Source organism: Galeopterus variegatus, unplaced genomic scaffold, assembly GCF_000696425.1.
Source record: "Galeopterus variegatus unplaced genomic scaffold, G_variegatus-3.0.2 Scaffold2869, whole genome shotgun sequence".
NCBI classification, from domain to species: domain Eukaryota; kingdom Metazoa; phylum Chordata; class Mammalia; order Dermoptera; family Cynocephalidae; genus Galeopterus; species Galeopterus variegatus.
This window is the reverse complement of record NW_007728980.1, coordinates 163,682-187,082: the sequence shown is the minus strand read 5'-3', so window position 1 is coordinate 187,082 and position 23,401 is coordinate 163,682. Positions and strand designations below refer to the sequence as shown.

The 23,401-nt window shown below is 36.2% G+C and overlaps 1 protein-coding gene across 1 annotated transcript in view; it reads right to left on the bottom strand.

Moving 5' to 3' along the window:
• INPP4B (inositol polyphosphate-4-phosphatase, type II, 105kDa) overlaps positions 1-23,401 on the bottom strand; it is a 303,350-nt gene that overhangs the window by 131,819 nt on the left and 148,130 nt on the right. Inside the window, exon 11 of the mRNA XM_008583251.1 lies at positions 12,358-12,561. Within this exon, the coding sequence (XP_008581473.1) occupies positions 12,358-12,561 (204 nt within the window). The remainder of the gene's footprint in view (positions 1-12,357; positions 12,562-23,401) is intronic.

The window sequence follows — 23,401 nt, the reverse complement described above, 5'->3', positions numbered from 1 at the left end:
GAAAGCTGCCCTTCTCATATAAAGGTATGTAAGGTAAAAATCAACTGCTCTTAATCCCATCTCTGAAGAGCCTGAACATGAAGGCATTTAAAAGATAATTTGCCATTCACATCTAAATATCATTCTTTCTTTACAGATATCTTGGGTTATAAGATCCCACTGGTAGAGAAAGTAACTTTTGCAGCCAATAGAGACATTTTTATTGACCTGGAGCATAGTAAAGCATGTTCATTGACTAAGACCAACAACCCACACCATAAAAAGTTATATGGTAAATAAAAAATGTTTAATCATCAATAGTTACAGGACATAGAACCTGGGAAAATGTTTGTTGGGAGTGAGAAATTGAACAGTTTCTTATGTAATACTAGTACATAAAATACACATAATCAGGTACTTTCCTGATGGCACACTTGGCAGCAGAGCCTGAGCAGATTCAATCTCTTTTTTCTCCTGTGGGGAGGAGTTCCTGCCCAGCTAGTGGTGAGAGAAGCCGGCCCTACTGGTCAGTGCCTTCTTCTCTCTTATGGCCTCTCTGAGTAGATTCCAGTTATCAGTTTGTGCCTCTGTCTCTAATACTAGACTGTGAGTTACTTGAGAGCTGTGTGCTCACTATATGGCACAAGGCCTGGGCCTCAATAGCTTTGCAAGGAAGAAAGGAGAAAGGCAGAGAAAGAGGGAGGGAGCAAGGGATGGAGGAGGAGAGGGGTGACTCCAACCCAGAGACAGATTGAGAGCTGATTTTTATATTCATCTGGCCTATGTACATTATATGATTTAACCTTCAAAAACCACCAAATTAGGTTAATATTATTGACTCCATTTTTGGAGATGAGGAGACTTTAGGTAAGAAATGTAGAATAACATTTGACATTAAAATGGAATAAATGGGCTAGAAATTTCAATCTGTTCGACTCCAAGGACTTGAGTCTTCCTCTATGATTTCCCACAAAATTGTGGAACACAGAACCACAAACTAGACAGCAGAAGTCAGGAGGAGCCCAGAAGGGACAGGTGGAGGTGTGTGCCACCTCACAGGAGTAAGGTTAGGTTTTAGTCATCTGAGACTTGAAAATGAGTCCAATGGCAGATCCTGGACTAATTGACTACTCTACAAAAAGGACAGGCTAGTCACGTGTACCCTTAAGACTGAAATCAAGAGTGTCGTGTGAGGAGACAAAGCAGGCACTTGGTCAAAGGGTCATTCAGCAGGGGTCAAAAGACATAAGTGACCAGCATTAATAAAGGACACTGTCAGGATCATGACCCAAAACTCATTCATGTGGCCAGAATGTAAGGCATAGGTTACAAGGAGGAAAGATGATAATTCAATTACTAAGGGACTGAAGTATAAGGTAGCTGATTATTTTGAAACTAGGATGTTAAAGATAGGTAGGCAAGAGTCTTGAAGGGGAAATCTGACTATTTGAGTTCTCTCCTAAACAAGCCACTTTTCATTATACCTCTGTGAAAACATCCACAAAGGAAAATGGCCAGCAGAAATACATTCTCTTTCTGATGATATTTCCCACTATGCCAGCATAGGGGGATCGGCATAATGAGTAAATTTGCTTAGATTACTAGTAATGGCTGGGGCCTACTCTGCTTTCTTCTCTACTGAAATCACACAGTTAGTTTCAGGAGATGGAGGGATGGGTGTGCAGCTGTAGTACATGGCCCTTCCTGTCCCTCCCCTTCTCAGGCCAGGGAAGTATGAACAGCCTGCAGATCCTGTTTAGCTCCCTGGGGGAGGGAGGGCTAAAACCAGCCACCACCTATGAGAAAAACAGATTGATGGAACTTCTCTCCAGAAAGAGCAGCCATTATCCTGTTAGGACTCCTGCTGTACAAAAGAAGTAATGGAAAATTGGTGGGTTAAAGTCTAACCTTTATTTTTTTATTATTTTTTTTTCCTTTTTGTCTTTTTTCGTGTCCGGCAACGGATCGCAACCCTCAGTGTCGCGCCCCTACCGGACCGGGACCGGCAACGGGATCGCAACCCTCGGTGTCGCGCCCACACCTCGCTCAGCCAGTGAGCGGGAACCGGTCTGTATGTGGGATCCGAACCCTCGGTGGGAGCGCCGCTGCGCTCCCAAGCGGCGTACTGTAGCAGTGTGCCACCGGGCCGGCCCCTAACCTTTATTAAATGGAGCATAATTAGTGTCCTTACCATTAATAGAGCCTTCACAACAACCTCACTCCGTGGAGGAGAGGTGGCTATAAACTTTATCTGGTCAACGAGGGCACAAAGTCAGAGGGGAGCTAGCAGCAGTATTTATTCCATTCAGAATCAGGTGCTGATCTTGGTCCTTATTTATTTCCAGGTTAGGACATAAGCAAACATACAGGTCAAGCCCAGTGGCCTAGACACAAAAATTTGCTGGCCACATCAATGACTAGTCAGAGGGACATTACACCTGTCAGAGTGTGCAGTACAGGTAAGGGGACATGGTGCTTACTCAGCATGCCATATGTTTATAAGCTTGGTAGCATCAAGAGAAATCCTGACTGTCTTGGATCAGCAGTTAACTTAAAAAAAAAATTCAGTAAAGCTTAGCTGATCAACTTTTCTAATGCTAATTTTTGGTCACAAGAATGTGAAAACTAAACCAGAGCTGATATGTAGGTCCAAAATAGCCCTGTCATATCTATATTTCCTTGAAAAATTTCCCACTTGTCATTACCAATTTCTGAGGACTTTGATGAGAAATAGTCAGTGAAATAACAAGGCCAATCCCATCTTTAAAAAAAAAGCTGCAGCTTATCCTTCAGTTGATTGAGAGTAATTTTTTCTATACTGGCCAAATTCCCTAATTCTGCAAACTTTTGTTCCTTCAATCGCTTGAAAGCTCTTCTCTTTGAATCTTAATTTATCCAGACTGTTAGATGAATGGAGTTGCATTTAAAATACTCTGTGGTGCAAAGTGGCACACGGACGGCCCAAGCTATATAACACACACCACACACATATAAATGCACATACACACACGTCCACTAAAAATAGCCAGACACGTGACATCTATAAGAATGAAGTGAGATTCCCTAACCTTTGCTTCTTATTGATCTTCCTCCTTTAACTTCACCTTATTAGTCATGTAAAAATCCTTGACTTTCATCTCCCAATAACTACACTTGGTTTAAAATTCACTCTTGGCCTCACTGATGGAGTTTGGATGTGTTGTCCCCTCCAAAACTCATGTGGAAGTCTGATCCCCAATATGGCAGTGCTGGAAACTGATTGAGTCATGGGGGCAGATCCCTCATGAATGGATTAATGCTCTCCCTGGGGGAGGGGGGATTAATGAGTGAGTTCTTGCTCTATTAGTTCCCGCGAGAGCTCCTTGCTTTAAAAGACCCTGGCACCTTCTCTCTCTCTCTCTCGCTTCCTCTCTCTTGCTTCCTCTCACCATGTGATCTTCTTGTACCCGCCGGCTGCCTGCCACTTTCCGCCATGAGTAGAAGCAGCCTGAGGTCCATGCCAGATGCAGCTGTCCCAGAATCATAAGCCAAATAAACCTCTTGTCATTATGAATCACCCAGTCTCAGGTATTACTGTTATAGCAACACAAATGGACTAAAACACTCACCCTGAAATTCAGTCCCTAGTAACACCAGTGGACTTAGCCACCATTTCTCTAATACTGACCTCTACATATTCCCCTGGCTTGTGTCTTGCCCAGACCTATACTATTAGCTGTGACAGAGTCAGATCTATGCACAAGTTCCACATTCATCTTCATCAGTCACCATGCACATTTCATCACTTCCAATCAATAGCAGGTTTGGTACTACAGTCAGTATTGCATTCTTCTCTCAGCCTGAGGGCACATCTACAGTTGAGTGGAACTAAATAATTCCCCCTATTTTTCTTTGTCTTCAAAATGAAATCTTCATCCAGATCAGTCTCCTTGCTGTTCTAGAAACATACTGTTAAATTAAATCAACACATACTTCCTAGACATTTGCAATATGCCTGTTTGGTGCTAACCATCAAAGATATAAAGAAAACATTGGAGGAACTGGTATTTCTAATACCTTGACATATACTGATTTCTATGCCTAGAATGCCTTCTCTCTTATCTTGCATTAATCTAAATTCTCACCCTTTCAAGCCTCACTATCTCAAGAATTGTTCATGCTACTTTCTTTCTGCTTAACATACTTTTTCTTTCTAATAGAAAATTAATTATTATTTATTAATTATTTATTAATCCCTTTGTTCTCAGGTCTTAAGCAATAGGTAAATAAAAGAAGAATGAATAATCAAATGAAAGAAGGGAGGGATGATGCATCTTTTCCAACTTGTCACATATCCTCTTTCTGAATATTTTTGACATTTTAATGTGTGTATTAGTCCGTTTTTGCGTTGCATATTGGAATACTTGAGGCTGGGTAATTTATAAAGAATGGAGGTTTATTTGGCTCATGATTCTGGGACAGCTGCATCTGGCATGGGCCACACTGCTTCTACTCATGGCAGAAAGCAGCAGGCAGCCAGTGGGTACAAGCAGATCACATGGCGAGAGGAAGCAAGAGAGAGTGGGGAGGTACCAGGGTCCTGTAGACAACCCGCTCTAAAAGGAACTAATTGAGCAAGAACTCACTCAGGACCTCTACCCCCCAAGAGAGAGCTTTAATCCATTCATGAGGGATATGAGCCCATGACTTAAAAAGCTCTCAACACTGCCCCATTGTGGATCAGATTTCCATGTGAGTTTTTTGGGGGGCAACACATCCAAACTCTATCAATGTGTATTACACAACCACCTGCATTCTTGAAATATCTTTCAGTATCTCTGCTTGTTTCAAGAGTGCAAGTCATCTTCTTGAATGAGATAATATGGCTAAGGTCTGGTTTTATATGTGTCTATAACATTGCCGCACACTATTTATGCCTAATTAACACCTTTGATTAACTTAATAACCTGCTATTTAGGAATAAAAAGAAATTATGACACAACTATAAGAAGGTCTTATTACACAGATCTGCAAATTGAAGTTTGAATCAAACTCAATACTCTGAATGACTGAGTTCATCTTACTAAATGCTACATCATTCTAAAGCCTTCAATTCAGTGAAAACATTAAATAAAGCATTTGTTTAAAAACAAGTGAAAAAATTCCACTGATTGACTAATGCTTTTAATTTTAAATTGGTAATTGGATGCTATCTGCACATCTTTAGATACTGGCATAACTGATTAAATTGTAAGACATTATCAGTTTTTGTGTTGCATACAACCATTTTCAAGGATTGATTTTTTAAAAAAAAACTGAATGTATCCTGATATATCTGCTTATATAGACCTTAGCATTTCTATTAGTATTGACTAAATTTTGTGGTTTCAAAAATTTCTATTTGGAAATAATATCTAATATCTTATTATTCACAATAGAATGTATTAAAGTTTGAGAGCACTTGATTTAAGAGTAATCATAAATTTCTAAATATGCGTATTAAAGTTTGCACTTTCATTATACACAGGCACATCAAAATATCTGACATGGAAGTAGGCATTGTAAAAGTCAAGAAAGTATCCAGGGGGAAGGATGGTATTCAATATAAAACCACACACACAAAAAAATCACCATTACATTAACAGGAATAAAACACCTTTGTTAAAAATACATGTTGAGTTGGAAAATGAGCTGCTGATTCAGCGAATCCATTCACGTATTTCTACATTAACTCTGAAAAGCACATTGAACTAGTATGTATTAAAAACACCGTTTAGGTGCTCTAAAATGGGACAGAAAGTGAAAGTATTAACTGTATGTGGGAAAATCTAGAAACTGGCAGGATTTCATGAATATGCATGCACATAAAGATCTCGTTTGTGTTTTTTTTGTTGTTGTTGTTTTGTTTTTCCTTAAATGGAACATTTGTGCATTTTTATGGACCATCATGAATTTTGCTTAATCACCTTTTGTGGACTTTAATATCAAATAAGTATTCAAAGCACATTTCTCCCAGGTGAAATGGGCTGGAGAAGTTCAAGAATGTTTCCCATTCATCAAGAAAACAGATGACAGAACATATTCAGTTGCCTTATAGGGAACAATTGGCCTACTTCTCCCTGTCTTTGCCTGCCTTTCTGATGGAGAGAGTGAGTGGTTTTGTTAATCTTATGAAGAGGAAGGGACATTCAAAGCAGACAACTCATGTACATGTGACTTAGGTATTTAAAAAAAAATGCTGGGACAAGGGGAAAACAGTTGCTTTTAATTTATATTTGCTGAGGAACATCTAAAGAAATTATTTCTGTGTAACTAGGACATTTACAATTTGCACATGAATAATCAAGTGAAGTTAAAATTGCAACCCATGGGTTTCTGGAGGTTTCTGGGCATCTTCACTAGTCATGTTCTTAGCTTTGGTCATCTCTGATGTTCTGTGTCCATCTTGAATTTTACCACTGTCTGTGTTTGGAGATATTTTGAAGATGACTTGAATAGTCACCAGGAAGTTGATTAAGACACTGAGAAAATGCATTAAGGAGAGAGGGATATTTTGAAATGGCTAGAGTAGTCATCTTAAAGTTGACTAAGATATTGAAAAGTAAAAACTAAAGAAAAGAGGATATAACTAGGTACTTTTCACTGGAAGGGAGAAACAAAATTCTCAAAAGGAATTCATGAATTCTAGTGAGGAAAAGTTACTGGATACAGTGCAGAATTACATTAAATTTAAATACTCTGTTTCAAATTAAGAAGACAAATAAGAATGACAATGGAAGGCAAACTTCAAAGTCACTAATCTATTCTATAAATGTGTATTGAGTACCTCGATCACTTACAAAATTTGGAAATAAATGGTCATATTTTAATGGATATATTACTCATTTAGCTAACTAAGCTATAAGCTGTTGCTTTGGAAAGGTTTAATTATAGGTTAGTATCATGCTGGCTGTAAGAATTAATTACCTCTAAAGAATGAGAATGCTTTATTTCTTTCTTATTAAGACTAGGTCAATGATTTCACAAAACTTAATTCTAACTAGTCAGAGACCTGAACAAAATCTCTTTCGAAAATCAGTTTGCACAGGCACCTCTTCATTTTTGCATGGTCTGAATTCTTTTTTTCTCTACTGGTAAGGTATAAGATGAATACATAGCTGGCAAGATAATTTGAGAATACAGATCACCTGTGGAGATATCTGGCCAAATATGCTTTGTCCTCAGTAGTTACCAATGTTTTATAACTATCTATGCTCACTGCTACCAATTATGGCAATATAAATATCTCCATCAATACTCCTGTCAAGCTTAAGCATTTGTATTTGCTCTAGGCATCATAAGAGAAAAGTATAGTACAAAATGAACTGTATGATGCAGGTGAGGAACATAGCAGAGAGTGGTTCCTATAAATCTTATTCCAAACCACAATCTTTGGTTGTATTGAGTTGCAGAAAATCCACAAAATTTTCAGGTTATGTATGGACTTTACTAAACAGTACATTTGACATAAAAATTACTGTGAATTTGTGCTATTGTTTCTAATGTCTATAAAATTATTGAAAAATTATTATGGATTAAGGTGGATCATTCATTGTGCTATGTGATATGCATACATTTACTGTAAGAAGGAATAGCAAATGTTTTCCTAGCTTAAGAATGGAGATTAAAATTTAAAGTTTGGTTTATGTTTGCAACATGGAGAAGGGAATTAATTGGTAAATTTGCATGCTGAAACATTGCCTGATATACAAATGTAGTTCAATTAAGAAATGAGTTTGGAATATGACTAAAAAGTAAGAATAGTTTTCCTAGTGCTGCACTGTGCTGGAATGGATCAGAATATAAAGGATGAAGAGTTTTTGTTTAAATAATTTATTTCAATAGAGATAGGCAGATTTAGCCCCAAATCCATCAGTGTAATAATGTTGAAATTAAATCACAGTGTTCTAGAGAATAGTGTAATTACTGAAATCCACAAAAACTGGGTCATCCTAATAGTTTGGTCGGATGACACACTTTTCATATTTTGGACAAACTAATCTTGGAATCCCAGCTGCTGGAAGCATCTGTTATAGGGACATAGAGAAAGAAAAGTGGTATGTCATCTTTACTGGATAAAAGATGAAGAATGCTATGTTAGTCTATCTCTTGGCACTGATTGTCATAAAATCCTAAATATTCCTTTAGGGTTTAATTGCTTACTAACGTTTCAGAAAAAATAAGCCCTTAAGGCTTTCAATTATTTAATAAGTAAAATTCAGAAAGTATATTTTCTTGTAAGTACTCATTTTAGTTTCAAACTCTATTTTATTGACTAGATAATTATTATTCAGATACACATGTCATCAATTTTGTCAACAAAACAAGTTGAAAAGAGAAAGAACAGCCTCACCCAGATTTATAGCAGGGATTCTCTTTCCTTACCTCAAAAGAAAGGTTGTTACATGCATCAGGAGAGTAGAACTCAAGAGTAATTCAGTAACATGTATTCATTTTCCAAATATTTATTATAAGAAGCTAAATGCAGTTTTCAAGTTAGATAACTGTTACAGTCAGATTTTAAGTAAAACAAAAAGATTTTTTAAAAATGAAACTACTCTAATCTTATGTGCAAACTTAAACCAATTTAACTGATCAGGGAATATCTTCACATGATTTCACAGACACCCAAATAAATTAATTTAAAACACTGAGTTACTTCCAGAAGTTGACTAGACTTGTAATCAGTGCTAAAAGTTTTCTAACAACGAATTAAGAAAAGGGGTACACAAAGTTATGTTTCCAATTCATTTAATAACACAGTCTCTAAAGGCATTTTTAATTAGCTATATTTTCTTTGGATTTACTGAATTTGTCAAAGTTGGATAAAGTTTTGAAAATAATGCTAAATGGTTATGACTCTGGTGAAATTTTGTCTTATTATAAGAGGTTCCTATCCCTTGATGAAAAGATCTTTTTACTATAAAGTGATTGCTAAAGAAAATCAATTAGAATGTTACATAACAATGAAACATGGTTATTGTTTGTAAAAAGAGTACATTTATATTAGGAGGAGAGAGTTAGAAGTATCTTTTTTCAATGTTGTACCCCACAGATATGTACAATCAATTATGTTTCAAAAAGAAATAACTTTCTTGAGTGGGAAAGCTTTTCCTTGTAATTGCGGTAAATTTAGCCAAAGCATTTATAAGCTTTCTAGAAACAATGGGTTGTGGAGGAGATTTAGAAATGATGCTGAGAGAGAGATGCAGAGAGAGATGTAGACCTTCATTATCGCCCTAATCTTTTGCCTTTAGAAGAAACCAGGAGAAACTTGGAAGACACTCCTTCATTAACTGGGAAAAAATCGAGACTTTCTTTCCTAGGAATTACTAAAGTATTCCTAAGAGAATGACCAAGGGTGAGCCAACAACCATGCAGACTGATACCTCAGTCTTGGCTGGCCCCTCACAAAAACTGGAATTCTTTCTTTTTCAAACGTTGCTAACCACCCATTTCTTTGGTGCCTATTTGAAACCTCCACCACTCTCCCTGCCTGCCCTGCCCGTCCCATTCTCTCAGCACATGATTCTGCTTGATGCAGGGGCAGCCATCCAGCCCCACCCACCCTCACAAAAGTCAAGTCCACCTTCACATCCTCCCTGCAGTCTCAGCAGAAGACAGCACTTCCGCCTAGGACTTGTCCTTGCACCTGTTAGTATTTGAATTGATTCCTTCCTTCTCTTCTAAGGACCTTGGTCCATCCATTATCACCTCTGAACCTTTCAAATGGCCTCTGGAATAGAAACATGCTCAAATTGCACCAGCTTTAAAATGAAACAACTATACAGCCAACAATAATCTCTCTCTCTCTCTCTCTCTCTCTCTCTCACACACACACACACACACACACACACCAACTACCTGTCTTTGTATGTAGCTATTCCGTTTCTGTCTAAAAGGCCACCTCATCCACTTTCTTGACTGCTGGAAATCCCACCATGACTACCACATTCCCGCTGTATCAGGGGTACACCTCTAAGGCTGCATTGTACTTGTCATTTGCCTTTCTAGAGCCCTGAATAGGCTGTGAGTAACTGTTCCCCTGTGTCCCCAGCATGTAGCACAGTGAGTCAGGCTGAACAGGTGCTCAGTGACACTGACTGAAGGGAACGGTTCTCCATGAGCCGTCTCAACTTAGTATACACTTCCTACTCTCTGCCTTCTTTACCCATCATAAGACAGTTCTGTATTTAAAATTCTGAATAGAAGTAACGTTAGCAGAGGCTATCTTCCGTCATCTGTCTCTCTCCACCTTTGTTGCAACGTTTTGTAACTATTAACATATTTTCATCCACCTCTAGACTCTGAGCTCCAAGAAGTAAGGATCTAGCATTACTTACCTTCCCATTTGGAACACCTACTAGATCGAAGGTTTCAAAAATTATCTAAAGAAAAGGAAACGAGGAGGGAAGGAAGGAGAGGGATGATTTTTGAACAGTAGGAGGAGGCCAAGGTATAGAGTAGGGTTTGTAGAACTGAGATGAAAATGATGAAAACAAAAGATACTCAATTCCAAAATTCTTACTTGATTTAATAGAAAATGGCCATTATTTGTCAAAAGGTTAACATTGTACGTTCAATTAAATGAAAGATAACTTCTTTGTTATACCCACCCAAACACTTTAAAATTCACAAAACTCATAGAACTATATACAATGAGGGAACCCTAATATAAAATTAAGTTAATAATAATACATAAATATTGATTAATAATTGTAACAAATGTACCACACTAACGTAACATGTCAATGACAGGAGAAACTGTACATGAATGAGGGAAGAATATGGGAACTAGCTAAACTCCCTGCTCAATTTTCTGTTAAACCTAAAACTGCTGTAAAAATAAAGAACAAAATATACAAATAAATAAATAAAATTCACAATCCATATTCTGTGATATATTCAGTCCCACCCCCCTTGATCTCAAGGGATATTATTGATCCTCTAATAAGATTATCCAATTGACATTCCTTAAAAAAGAAAACATATGCCAATCCTACTAAAGTAACACACTGCACATGCCTAGGCCTTTCTGGTAATGCAGCATCCTCACATAGTGAATCATTTATCTCACGACCACCGTAACAGCTAAGCAGAACAGGTGCTATTATATTCATTATGCAGTGGAGAAAACTGACCTTCAGAGAGGTTAAGGGGTGCACATGCCTTGGAGCAGTGAAAAAATTGAAGAAGGTGAAGGAAAAAGGGAGAAATACTAGATTTGCTCTTTAGAATAGGCTTCCGTGGGAGAAATTCAGTCTTAATCAGCAACAACAAACACTTATTCAGCGTTTACCTCTTAGACCCAGCTCTGTCCTTCTTGTGATAGAAATTGTACTAACAGAAAGAGCAAAGCCTCACCTCAGATGGCAAGTTTTTATTTTTTATTACTGATTTATTTTTGAGAGACCTGGCCTTTCCAATAATTTACTCCCCAAACACTCTTAAATTCTAGGGTGACAAGAAAAGTCATTGTTAACTAAAAGCTTAACATCTAACAGCTAGCACACTATTTTTTTTTCTTCTTTTTTTTTTTTTTTGGTTGAACATATGATACCGTAAAGGCTTCCCTTTGTGTGTGTGTGAGATCTGCATGTCCTCTGGAGTGCTCTCGGATGAGGTAGGGGCACTGATTCAGTAAAAACACACCGCCCGCCCCAGCCCACCACCACCCTGCACCTTTGTGTTCCTCCGTCCTATCTGCCCAACTACAATTCCTCTGACCATGTTTGCTTCTTTTGTTTATTCACCTGTACTAGCTATTTTTTAAAAAGAATGCTTTTATAGGACCACCCTTCTGCCAATTTTAGAGCACCCAGAGCAACATTTCCTATTTAATCATAGAATCATGAGCAAGAGGGATTTAAGAGATCTCCTTGTCCACTGATATTTAAAACGTGCATATTTTTCCAAACTATGCCCAGAACTAAATACTAGATTCCAACAATGAAAACACTCGTTGCATCCACACAGTGGTAATATGGATGATTTGACTGTTTTTCTAAAAAACGATTTTAATGTTTTATATAGTTTGGCAATAAACAAGGAAACATAAAGTCTTGAGTATGGCAGCTTTGCTTTGATGACATATTCTTGGTTATACATATGACTTATTTGATAGCAAATGAATTTTTATGACAAATAAGTTTGATCAGGAATACAACTTCCAAATATAATTTTCCCCTAAGGAAAAATGTGACTTATTTATTCACAATCTGTATTGTGACTGCTTTCCAATTTTTTTGTTTTGTTTTGTTTTTTGCTTTTTGTTTTTGTGAAAAGCAGAGCTTTCTAATCATTCTTGTTTTACTTCTCAGGGCTAAACTTTGAGAGGAAAGTGATGCGCAAGGGTCTTACCCACTCCTCCTCATCGTAGTCTGAATGATGTGGTATGGAGTCCTGCCTTCTCATCAGTGGGGGTTGGTCCTGGGGACTGCTCTCCTGTGTGCTGCTCTTAGGAGAGGGTGGTTTCTTAAGGATGCCTCCTGGCCTTGCAGTGTACAGCGCTAAAAGAGCGCTCCTGACCAGCTGATCCTTGAAGGCATGTACAAAAAGCTCTGTCTGGAAAGAAATGGACAAGAATTAGAAGCACCATGGTAGGCATCTCAGTATGGAGCTATGAAAAGGTCAAGTGCAGATTTGTTGGTACTTAAGTGGTGTGTATGGTGGAAAAAATACAGGCACCAAAGAGAGAAAATGACTCATACCAATCAATGGAAAATAGTTTGGTTTGGGGATGCTGCCAAGGCCTTGAGTCTTCCTGTTTTAATGTTAATGCTGAGGTTTAAAATGCACTATAAACACCATCTGTCTCCTCCATCTCCTCTCTTTTAGCTCTGAATTCTGTCTTTGGAGATGAATTTCACTGGGGATAATCATTTGAACAAAATTTACCTGCTGCACCTTTCAAGTAATTCCAAACACACCTTAAAGAAAGTGTAATCAGACTACATATACTTCATATTTTAAACAGAGTTAAAGGCTAGGTAAAAATAGACTTATCTTTTCAAAACATTGTCAGTATCTCTTTTTTCAGCATCATGAATAGATCTCAACAGTAGAGATGACATATGCAGTCTTCCCCATGAAAACATTTGGCTTTTATTCCTTATTATCACCCCCTAAACTGTCACCTCCACCAAATCGTTTCACTAATGCTCAATGTTAACGAGGTTACTGTGAAACCTGGCATGGCAGATTTTACAAGCTGGTGTTAAATACCTAGTAAGTACTATAGTAATGACAGCTCCCCAACAATAAAGAACCTTTCAGCTGTACTTTGCAATTTCCCGATGAAACGTTTAATAGCTTCACCATGTAATAGACTGGAGGGTACAGTAATTGATTTTCTGTATTACAGTACATTTATCATACATGTGGCCTAACAATCTGTTCAAGACTAGAGAAATAAGTCAAGCATTGACCCATATTGTTAATACAGTCATACTCTTTAATCTATTGGAAGGGGCCTGTTAACTCACAGCGTTATACTGAATGATAACAATTGATACCATCTTCATTGAATGAGACATTTTTGGATATAATGCTGATTTCACCATTGCTATAACTCAAGGTAATTATTTCTTAGTGCACTCTCAATATGCAGTCAACAGTCCCATGCCTAACTAGAGGTTACTAAATTATCTCTAACTCTTCCTGTTCGGAGTGTCAGCAATTAAAGAAAACCAGTTAAACTACATGCAAAACAGGTGCCTAATAAGACTTTGTCATACCTGCATAGTTACTTCTTTGAGACAGATTATAAAATTCTAGAGCTGAAAGAGATCTTAAAGTTGATGACTTCATTAACCAGAAAAGAATACTAAGAAAGAATTATGATGATCTGTTTAATGGCATACTGCTTATTGGAAGCACAAAAGGAATGGATCCAGAATTTTCTAACAAATTCAGTAGCTTTTTCCCTTATCCCACATCACTCACCAACTGCTATCGAACTATCCTTCTTCCTTTTTTTCCTTAATCCCAACTCCCCAAGTGTTTTGAACATCTCAGTCCTCATAATTAAGTGTGCCCTCTACTGTCCGTGTAACTATCTTTACTGCTAAATTTTACTGGATGTTTTAAACACTCTGCTAATTTATTAGACATATTGAAGCCACTTTGAAGGTAAGAAAACAAAGCACATGAAAAACAATATACAAAAATAAAAGATGAAACATGTTTTGGAATAAATTAGAAAAACAAAATAAAAAAGAAGCTTATACTAGAAAGGCAAAAAAAAAAGTATGCATTGATGTTTGCAATGAAGTGTTAAAATGAGAATGGAAGATATAAAAAAAGTACTGATGGAAAAATTGGCTAGACTACTCAAACAAGTCAGTGTAGTTATAGCAAAATGGGAAACATTGTTTACATAATTTTTCACATAGCATGGATGTGCTCATCAATGCAAATTTAAATATTAAAAATGTGAATTTACTCCCATTCAGCTCAACTAAACTATTTCTCTGTTGATGGTTCAAATAAATTCTTTTGATTTATTTTTAGAGCAAAACAGCTTGCCTTCTTTGAATTCCTGCTACTACAGCTCCAGTCTCCACAATACTCATATAATTACTATGTAGCTGAACATCTATTCACACCCGATGAAATCTTCTCGAGTATTTGTAATCACCATCATTTTCTTCCCAAAGCATGCACATGCAGAGATTCCACTTCATTTATTCAAATCTCATTTGAGTTGATTTACCACCAAAGGCAAAGGAGATAATGCAGTAGATTCCTGTAGATTTACAACTCATAATTTTCTTGGAATAACTGAATGTAAGGCACAAAAATCTTAAACAAACAAAATAATAGCTGATCTTTTACTTTGTCCACCTTTGGAAACTCTCTGGATCACCAGTATCCTGCTGATAGAATCATATTACGTTAGAAAATAAGTAAATATTTCATTGCAATATACATGTGACCTGGAAAAATCTTAATTTTCTTGGCCAGCAATACTTAGTAAATGCAGACCAGTGTAGACCCTGGATGCTCCACACTCAAAATATATCAGCTTGGGGAAATTAATGTAGTCACTTAGTCCCAGCACAGCTGTATACAGTAGTCCCCCTTATCTGTGGTTTCACCTTCTGCAGTTTCAGTTACCCAATGTCAACTGCGGTCTGAAAATATTAAATGGAAAATTCCAGAAATAAGTCATAGGTTTTTAAATTGTGTGCCATTCTGATGAAATCTTGCACTGTCCCGCTGCATCTCCGCTGGGACGTGAATCATCCTTTTGTCCAGCGTATCCATGCTGTATACACCACTTGCAAGTTAGTTACTTAGTAGCCAGTACAGTCATTGGATTTGACTGTCATGGTACCATAGTGCTTCTGTTCAAGGCTAACGCTACCTCTCAAGGCCTATGTCACTCACCTCACTTCATTCACACACATGCACTGCATCATCTCACATCATCACAAGAAAAAGGGTGAGTACAGTACAGTGAGATATTTAGAGAGAGAAACGACATTCACACTTTATTATAGTATATTGTTGTAATTATCCTATTTTATTAGTTATTCTTATTAATCTCTTATTGTGTCTAATTTATAAATTGAACTTTATCATAGATATGTATGCATAGGAAAAACATAGTACATACAAGATTCGGTACTATCTGTGGTTTCTGGCACCCACTGAAGGTCTTAGAACATGTTCTCTGTGGCTAAGGGGAGACTACCGTATTGCTGTTCTTGCAACTGGTATGATACTAGGAAAGTTGAAGTCATGGAGAGGATGTGATCATGTCTCCCAAGTTGCCTACTGAATGTTTACGAAATCTTTTTCCTTTTCTGACTCTACTTGTACTACAATAAAGGAAAGACTACATAAAGGCTGTCTAAATATTATCATAAGGATAGGCAAAACATTTATTTAAAATATCAGCTTAGTAATATATATATATTTATATGTATATATAAAATAAACTCTGAATCTAAGGCAGATCTACTTCATTTTTTGATATTAACAATAAAAGAGAAATAATATCTTAAAAATGAAATACGTTCTGGCCTTATTGACATTTTTCCAATTCATATTCCCATACAACTATTCTTGGAAGCAGCACACAGAATTATCTATAAGTATAAAACTACAAAAAATTACTTCTCCTGAGGATGAGGGATGAGAATTTCCTAATTATTGAATATTAATGGAAGAAGAATAGTTAGGATATGTTCATTTAAAACACTCTTTTCCACTCGAGATCTCAACAAATTAAGCAAAGTCCTATTCTATTTCATCACATTCTCACTAAAAAAAATTCAAGGCAATGCCTGATTCCACCTGCAATACAGAAGTAGCCAATGTCATAAGCAAGTGATTATTATTTTAGTAATCATGTTCGCAACAAGAAAGAATCCTGTTTATTCTGATATATGGTATGCTTTAATTATGTGATAGAGAAATAATGTTTTACTTTTTCATAAGTGCAGTGATGTATGTTGAACATTCGCTGCAGGGAAGAATATTGGACTAAGCAGCCAGGAGGTGACATCTGGGCAGCTCATATATATTATGAATAAAACACGTGATCACTTTTTCCCAGTTTGTACAAAATTACAATGCCTGTCTGTGAAATTTTTATGGAATTTCATTGTAAAATGTAAAGTGCACTCTTCTATTTATGCGCCTCTTTCTTGACTGAACTTTTCAGTTTCCTTTTTTGACTCATCCTCTGCTCACGCAAAATGCAGTAAGTTGGCCTCAAGGGACCTTAAAATTACTTTCTCAAAAGCATTGTTTTAATTGGTGTCATAACCCATTCTCTGGTAGTTTTCACTATCATCTTTATGCTGAGGTCACTAAAATCCATCTCTATCCACTAAGTTAAAGTCCTTTGTGTTTAAAAGTCAGGGTAAATTCAAGTTTTTTGTGTGTTTTTCTTTTTAAAGTAAATGTGTTCTTTCCAGATTTTCCTTCTGAGTGGTATCACTGCATTCAGCAACTCGAAATTCAAAACCCTGGATCATCTTCAGTAGTGTCTATTTGCTGAATTAGACATAATTTTTTTCTACTTATACCTTCTTAACAATTTTAAAAATTGACCCTTACTTTACATTCCCACAGCTAGTTCCAGTTGAGATCCTTTCTACATTCCATCTGGATACTTTCCACAGTCTCCTAACTGGTTGGTTTTGCTTTTTAAGTAACTTCTCTCTCTTTTTTTTTCTTCAGTATATTATCCAAAGGCCACAAATATTAAAATATATACTCCTGAGTTTGAGCCCTGAACTACTAAATCAGAATTTGTTTCAGCAAGCTCTTCTGGAATAATTACTGACACTCCGTGATGCCCAATAATGTCCAATAATTTAAATCCACTGTGCTAACTCAGCCTATGTATTGCTAAGAGGGTGATCTTCACAAAGCAGGCATCCCATCCTTCCTCACGAAACAGACTTCTCAGTCCCTACAGAATGAATGTTCTCTTAGGTCAATAACTAGGGATTAGATGGCCGTGTTCTATTTCTTTTTAACTTTATGAGACACTGATAAAACTTGCACGTTTCCAAAGTGTGCAAATAATTGAGTACCCATCAATGACGCATGAAAGCTCCAGTTCCATATCCTCCTCAACTCTTTATATGTTCAAACTATTTGCTTTTAGTTGTTCTAGTACGTGGTTAGTGGCATCTCATTGTAGTTTAAATTTGCATCTCCCTAATAAATATTGCTTTGCATATGCTTATTTGTCATCCTTACATTTTCTCTGGTAAATTATCTTTTTAATTATGTTACCCATTTTTAACTCAGTTGTTTCTTTTATAATTAAGCTGTTACAATACTGAATACATTCTGTTACAAGTCCTTTCTCAGATATATATTTTACAAATACTATCTCTCAGTTCATGACTTGCCTCTTTTTAACTGTCTTCTGAGGGATAAAAATTTGTAATTTGGTTAAGTCTCACATATCCTTTTTCTTTTTTTTAATTAATGTTTTTTGTGTTCTAATAAATCTTTGCCTAACATAAGATGACAAAATTTTTCTCCTATGTTATCTTCTAGAAGTTTGTTTGCTTGTTTTCTTTAAGATTTCTTTTAGATATTAAGGTCTGTGATTCATTTTGAATTACATTTTATGTTTGATTAAGTGAAGATAAAGGTTTATTTTTCACATATGGATATTCAATTGTTCCCGCATAATAATGAAAAGATGTTTTCTCCCTAATGCATTTCCTTTGCAAGTTCATCTAAAGTTATTTGAACACATATGTGTGGGTGTATTTCTAGATTCTCTATTCTATTTCATTGATTTATATTTCTATACTACACTAATATGTCACAAACCACATAATACATTGTTATTTTTGTTTGAAAGAGTAAACATATTTAAGAAAATTAAATGTTTAAACTTTAAAAAGTATCTGTTCTCATTCTTACCATTTCTGGGACTTTGTTCTTCTGTGTAGATACTAATTTTACCTGGTATCTTTTCCTTCTCCCTGAAGACCTTCCTTTAACATTTGTTACAATGCAAGTCGCTATGTAATACCTCAGCTTTTGTTTGTTTAAAATGGTCATTATTTAACCTCTATTTTTGAGAGACATCTTCTCTGGGTATGGAATTGTAAATTAACTTTTTTTGGGGGGGTGGGGTCAGTACTTTGAAGATGTCACTTGTTGTTTTGGGTTTGCATGGCATCTAATAAGAAGTCTGCTGTCATTCCCATTAGTGTTCTTTGTTTCTCAGCAGTTTGATTATATACCTGAGCTTCTTCTTCTATATTTATTCTGCTGAAGTATATTGAACTTTTGGGTGTATAGTTTTATTGTTTCATCAAACTTTGAAAAATGTTGACTATCATTTCTTTAAATATTTTTCTGTTCCCCTTTCTCCCTCTTCTTCTGGGACTGCAATGGCACATATGTTTGACTTTTTTCCAATTGCACATATGTTATGTCTCCAACTTCTTAGCATACTAGCTCCTTAGCATTACTATTACAGAAAACAGAACATTTCTTAAGAAGATCCTAATTTAAGTTTTAGAATGAAATGCTTTTTATTTTTCTTTGAATATAACAGAATGTTTTGGTGCATGAAGTTGAGGTTGAAAGGTTACTGGGATTGGAAGCTGTGAGAATTTCTCAAATATACTGTGAGCATAGCATCTAATATCTGCAACAAAACCTATGTTTTTAGTCATTTAAGAATTGTAATGTTATAAAACACACTCATTCTTTTAAATTTTTAGGTTGTAGGAGTTAAGGGCCATGTCTATGTAGTATTTGTCATATAGCATCACGTACAATACCACACACAGTTAAGTGCTCAATAGAACTGTTTGATGTGTGGGATAATAATGACTTTCTAAACGAGGTCAATCAATCTTTATGGAATAGAGAAAGTGATGGGCAATTTGAAAGTTAATGCCACACATACTTCTGGGTTATGAAAAATACCTATACATTGTCTACATTTAGGACTTCATTTTTCTTATTTTTTTTCAGTTTGAATTTCTTCACATTACCTTCCCCCCCCCCTTTTTTTTTTGCCCCATATAATTGTATACTTCCAGTCTAAGGAAAAAGAAAATGCATTTGTATCTCACTCTGTTAATCTTTCATATCTTATGTTAGCATTTTGGCCTATCCATTGTCTCCTCTGTTGGAATTATTCAGATAAACTCAGAGCTTAGTTTTGTTAGCCTTTTATATCATAAGATTAAATTATTCCTTTAATATTTTCATAAACTAGTATGCCGCAATCAAACCCAATTATCCATCAGAAGATATATGAAGAATAAAAATTTCAATGCAATTTAACTAAGTTTGTGCACATAGGACATAAAAAAAAGTAGAAATATTCCTTCTTGCAAAATTTTAGTTATGCTTCCCCCATTCCCCACACTTGTTTCATTTTCCTAGTCTTATATACAAGCATCCATCATAGTACTCATGGTACATTTGAAGATACAGTATAGTGGTTAAGCTGGCAGAATCTGAAGCTATGATTATGAGCACATTGATATTTCTGTGCCTCAGTTCCCTCAACTGTGAGCATACTAACGATACTTACTCCATAGGACTATGGAAAATTAAATGTTGAAAATAACAGTACCCACCTTATGAGATAATGAAAATTGAAGACTTAGAAGAGAACCTCACAGTTATCAAGCCTCCAGTAAATGCTAGATATTATTGCCATCATCATTATCATCACAACTACTACCATCGAGAATCATGGATTTTTTGGAAAGAACAGGCCTGTGTCATTCCATTTTGTTTCCCTGTGTTAAGCACAGTGTCTGGCAAATAGTATGAATATCAGAAATATTTTTATTTTTTATAAACTGTGTTGGCTTGTTTGTTTCCACCAGTGGGAGTCTATAGGGATGGAATTGTGCTGGGGAGCTCTAGCCCTGTGGCTTGGTTGTCAGCAATACTAGAGATGGTGTGAATTGCTTTTGGGTCTACATATACGGCCTACTCTGAGACTCCGGCATGTGCCTTGTTAGCAAGTGGGATTTTTCTGTTGCCCCTTGCTTTTCCCCCAGACTCTGAGTAAATGTTTAACTGATAATGATTCCATTGTTATCATATCCAGGTGCAATGACTTGCCTAAGAGCAGAGATGTCATCTCATCACAAAATAGTTGAATGCTTCCTTCCACACCACCCCTGGGCTACCCTCAGCATTCCCCTGCCATGCCAGTCTACTACAGTGAACTCTCCTGTGTTCAGGTACTCAAAAGCTATGAAACTTTCACAATTCCCTGATAAGTCTGAATACAGACAACTCCTATTATGTCTTGAATATGCTGTAGGAATGAGTTCCTAAGAGAACAATTCTAAGTACTTATTTTCCAAACATTCCAGTTCAGAATCAATAAAGGAAACAAGGGAACCACCAATGAAGAAAGAACTTTTATTCTTTAATCCAATGTACAAGATCCATGAAACTTAAAAACAAAACTTTTTAAGCTTAAAACCTACTAATAATAAATTGTATTTAAATTTAAGGTGCCACTAAAACTATGTCTTTCACGCTAAATTAATGGATCATATTTTATTCTAAGCCAGGAGCTACTAACAGTCTTCACAGACTATGCAACACTATTAACTGAGATAATTCTTTGAAATTCCAGGCATGACTTCTTAAAAGAATGCATGGCTTGCAATCCATGAAACTTAAAAACAAAACTTTTTAAGCTTAAAACCTACTAATAATAAATTGTATTTAAATTTAAGGTGCCACTAAAACTATGTCTTTCATGCTAAATTCATGGATCATATTTTATTCTAAGCCAGGAGCTACTAACAGTCTTCACAGACTATGCAACACTGTTAACTGAGATAATTCTTTGAAATTCCAGGCATGACTTCTTAAAAGAATGCATGGCTTGCAAACTTAACTTGAGAATGATTCTCCTAGTTTCAAGGGCTAAGAGATTTATTAGTAGACAAAGTTTGTTTACTCAGAAGAAAACGTAGGGGAAAAATTTGAAGCGGTGCTGAATTAAAGGAGGAGAAAATACCCATCACCCCTTCCCCCTTCCCAAATCAAGGAAGCAAATTGAAAATGATGTATGAAATGACAAATCCCTGCCCAATGCACAGGAAGAACATAAATAATGCTCTGTAATCACTGCAGTGATGTGCTATTTGCTAAAATTGTCTGCTCAGGTGAATCCAGAAAAACCTTTCCTTATCTATAAATCCAAAAAAGAGATGAGCCAAGGTGAAATAATATTATTTTACTGTATGCCTGTATGCAACAATCTCCTCTTTGTTTTTTCTTTTTTGCCTCCCATAAAGATATATTTGCTATTAGAATACTTAAGTGTTGCTGAGGAGTTCGTGTAATAAAAACATTTTTTTTTAACTTAAACAAGGAATTGTCAAAACATGTACATTAGATGGGGGATACCAGAAAGAGTTTCCATTCTAGAGTCAACCAGGCCTTAGTTTGAACTCTGGTTTTGTTTGAATTCTGGATTTGACCCAGATAAATGACTTTGCACATTTTAAAAATTTCAGCTGAGCTTTAGTCTTTTCCATTGTACTATGAAGATGATATGCACCCCACAATTGTGACAACTAAGTAAAATAACATAAGGCATGAAGCCCCTTGCATTATCTGACACAGCCCTTGTAAAATTTGGGTCTATTTTTTCCTCCCTTTTCATGCTAGAAGTCCCTATTATGGCATGAAAAAAAAAATGCTGCATTTTAAACTTGAAGTCTTGAATTTTGATTTTTTTTACTTTTTAATTTATTAGACAGTTCATTTGACCTTTCTGAATAGATATTAGATTTTGTGTGTGTGTGTGTGTGACCGGTAAGGGGATTGTAACCCATGGCTTGGTGTCTCCCGCACCACACTCAGCCAGTGAGTGTACTGGCCATCCCTATATAGGGTCCGAACCTGCAGCCTCGGTGCTCCCAGCATGGCACTCTCCCGAGTGAGCCATGGGGTCGGCCCAATATTAGATATTTTTTAACAAAAATAGGTATTAGTTTCCTGCTATGAAAAAAACATATGGAAATGTATGATTTTAGCTAAAATTATTAAGTGTAATGTGTTATTATTACAAATTAATATATCTTAATAAAAAGTATACATGCATTAGAATCAGGTTACTATGAATCTATTCTTCAGGGAGGTGATGAACTATATTGTTGTCTTATTCTAGAATTATAATGGGAGAATTTTCTTTGATCAATTTCTTTAAGGTGGCACTCTCCCGAGTGAGCCACGGGGTCAGCCCGATATTAGATATTTTTTAACAAAAATAGGTATTAGTTTCCTGTTATGAGAAAAACATATGGAAATGTATGATTTTAGCTAAAATTATTAAGTGTAATGTGTTATTATTACAAATTAATATATCTTAATAAAAAGTATACATGCATTAGAATCAGGTTACTATGAATCTATTCTTCAGGAAGGTGATGAACTATATTGTTGTCTTATTCTAGAATTATAATGGGAGAATTTTCTTTGATCAATTTCTTTAAGGGCATGTTTATTAGAAGTGTCTCATAATAAATTACAAGATGTCCTCAGAATGCAGAGGTGAAGGACGGGCACATTGGAACTGGACTCCAGTGTATTAGTCCATTTCTGTTGCTTATAACAAAATACATGGAACTGGGTAATTTATAAGAAAATGAAATTTATTGCTTACAGTTTCTGAGGCTGGGAAGTCCGAAGTCCATCTGGTGGTGGTGACAGTGACCCAGGGGTCTCACATTGGCAAGATGGTGGAAGCAAAGAGACAGAGACTCTCCTCTCCTTTTAAAGCTCTCAGAACCAGACCCTGACCACCATTATTAATCCATTCACTAAGGCACACGGTCCTACAATCTAATCACCTCTTCACGGCTCCACCTTTCAGTTTCCATGACAGGATTTCCCATCTTCTTAACAGTCACAGTGGGGG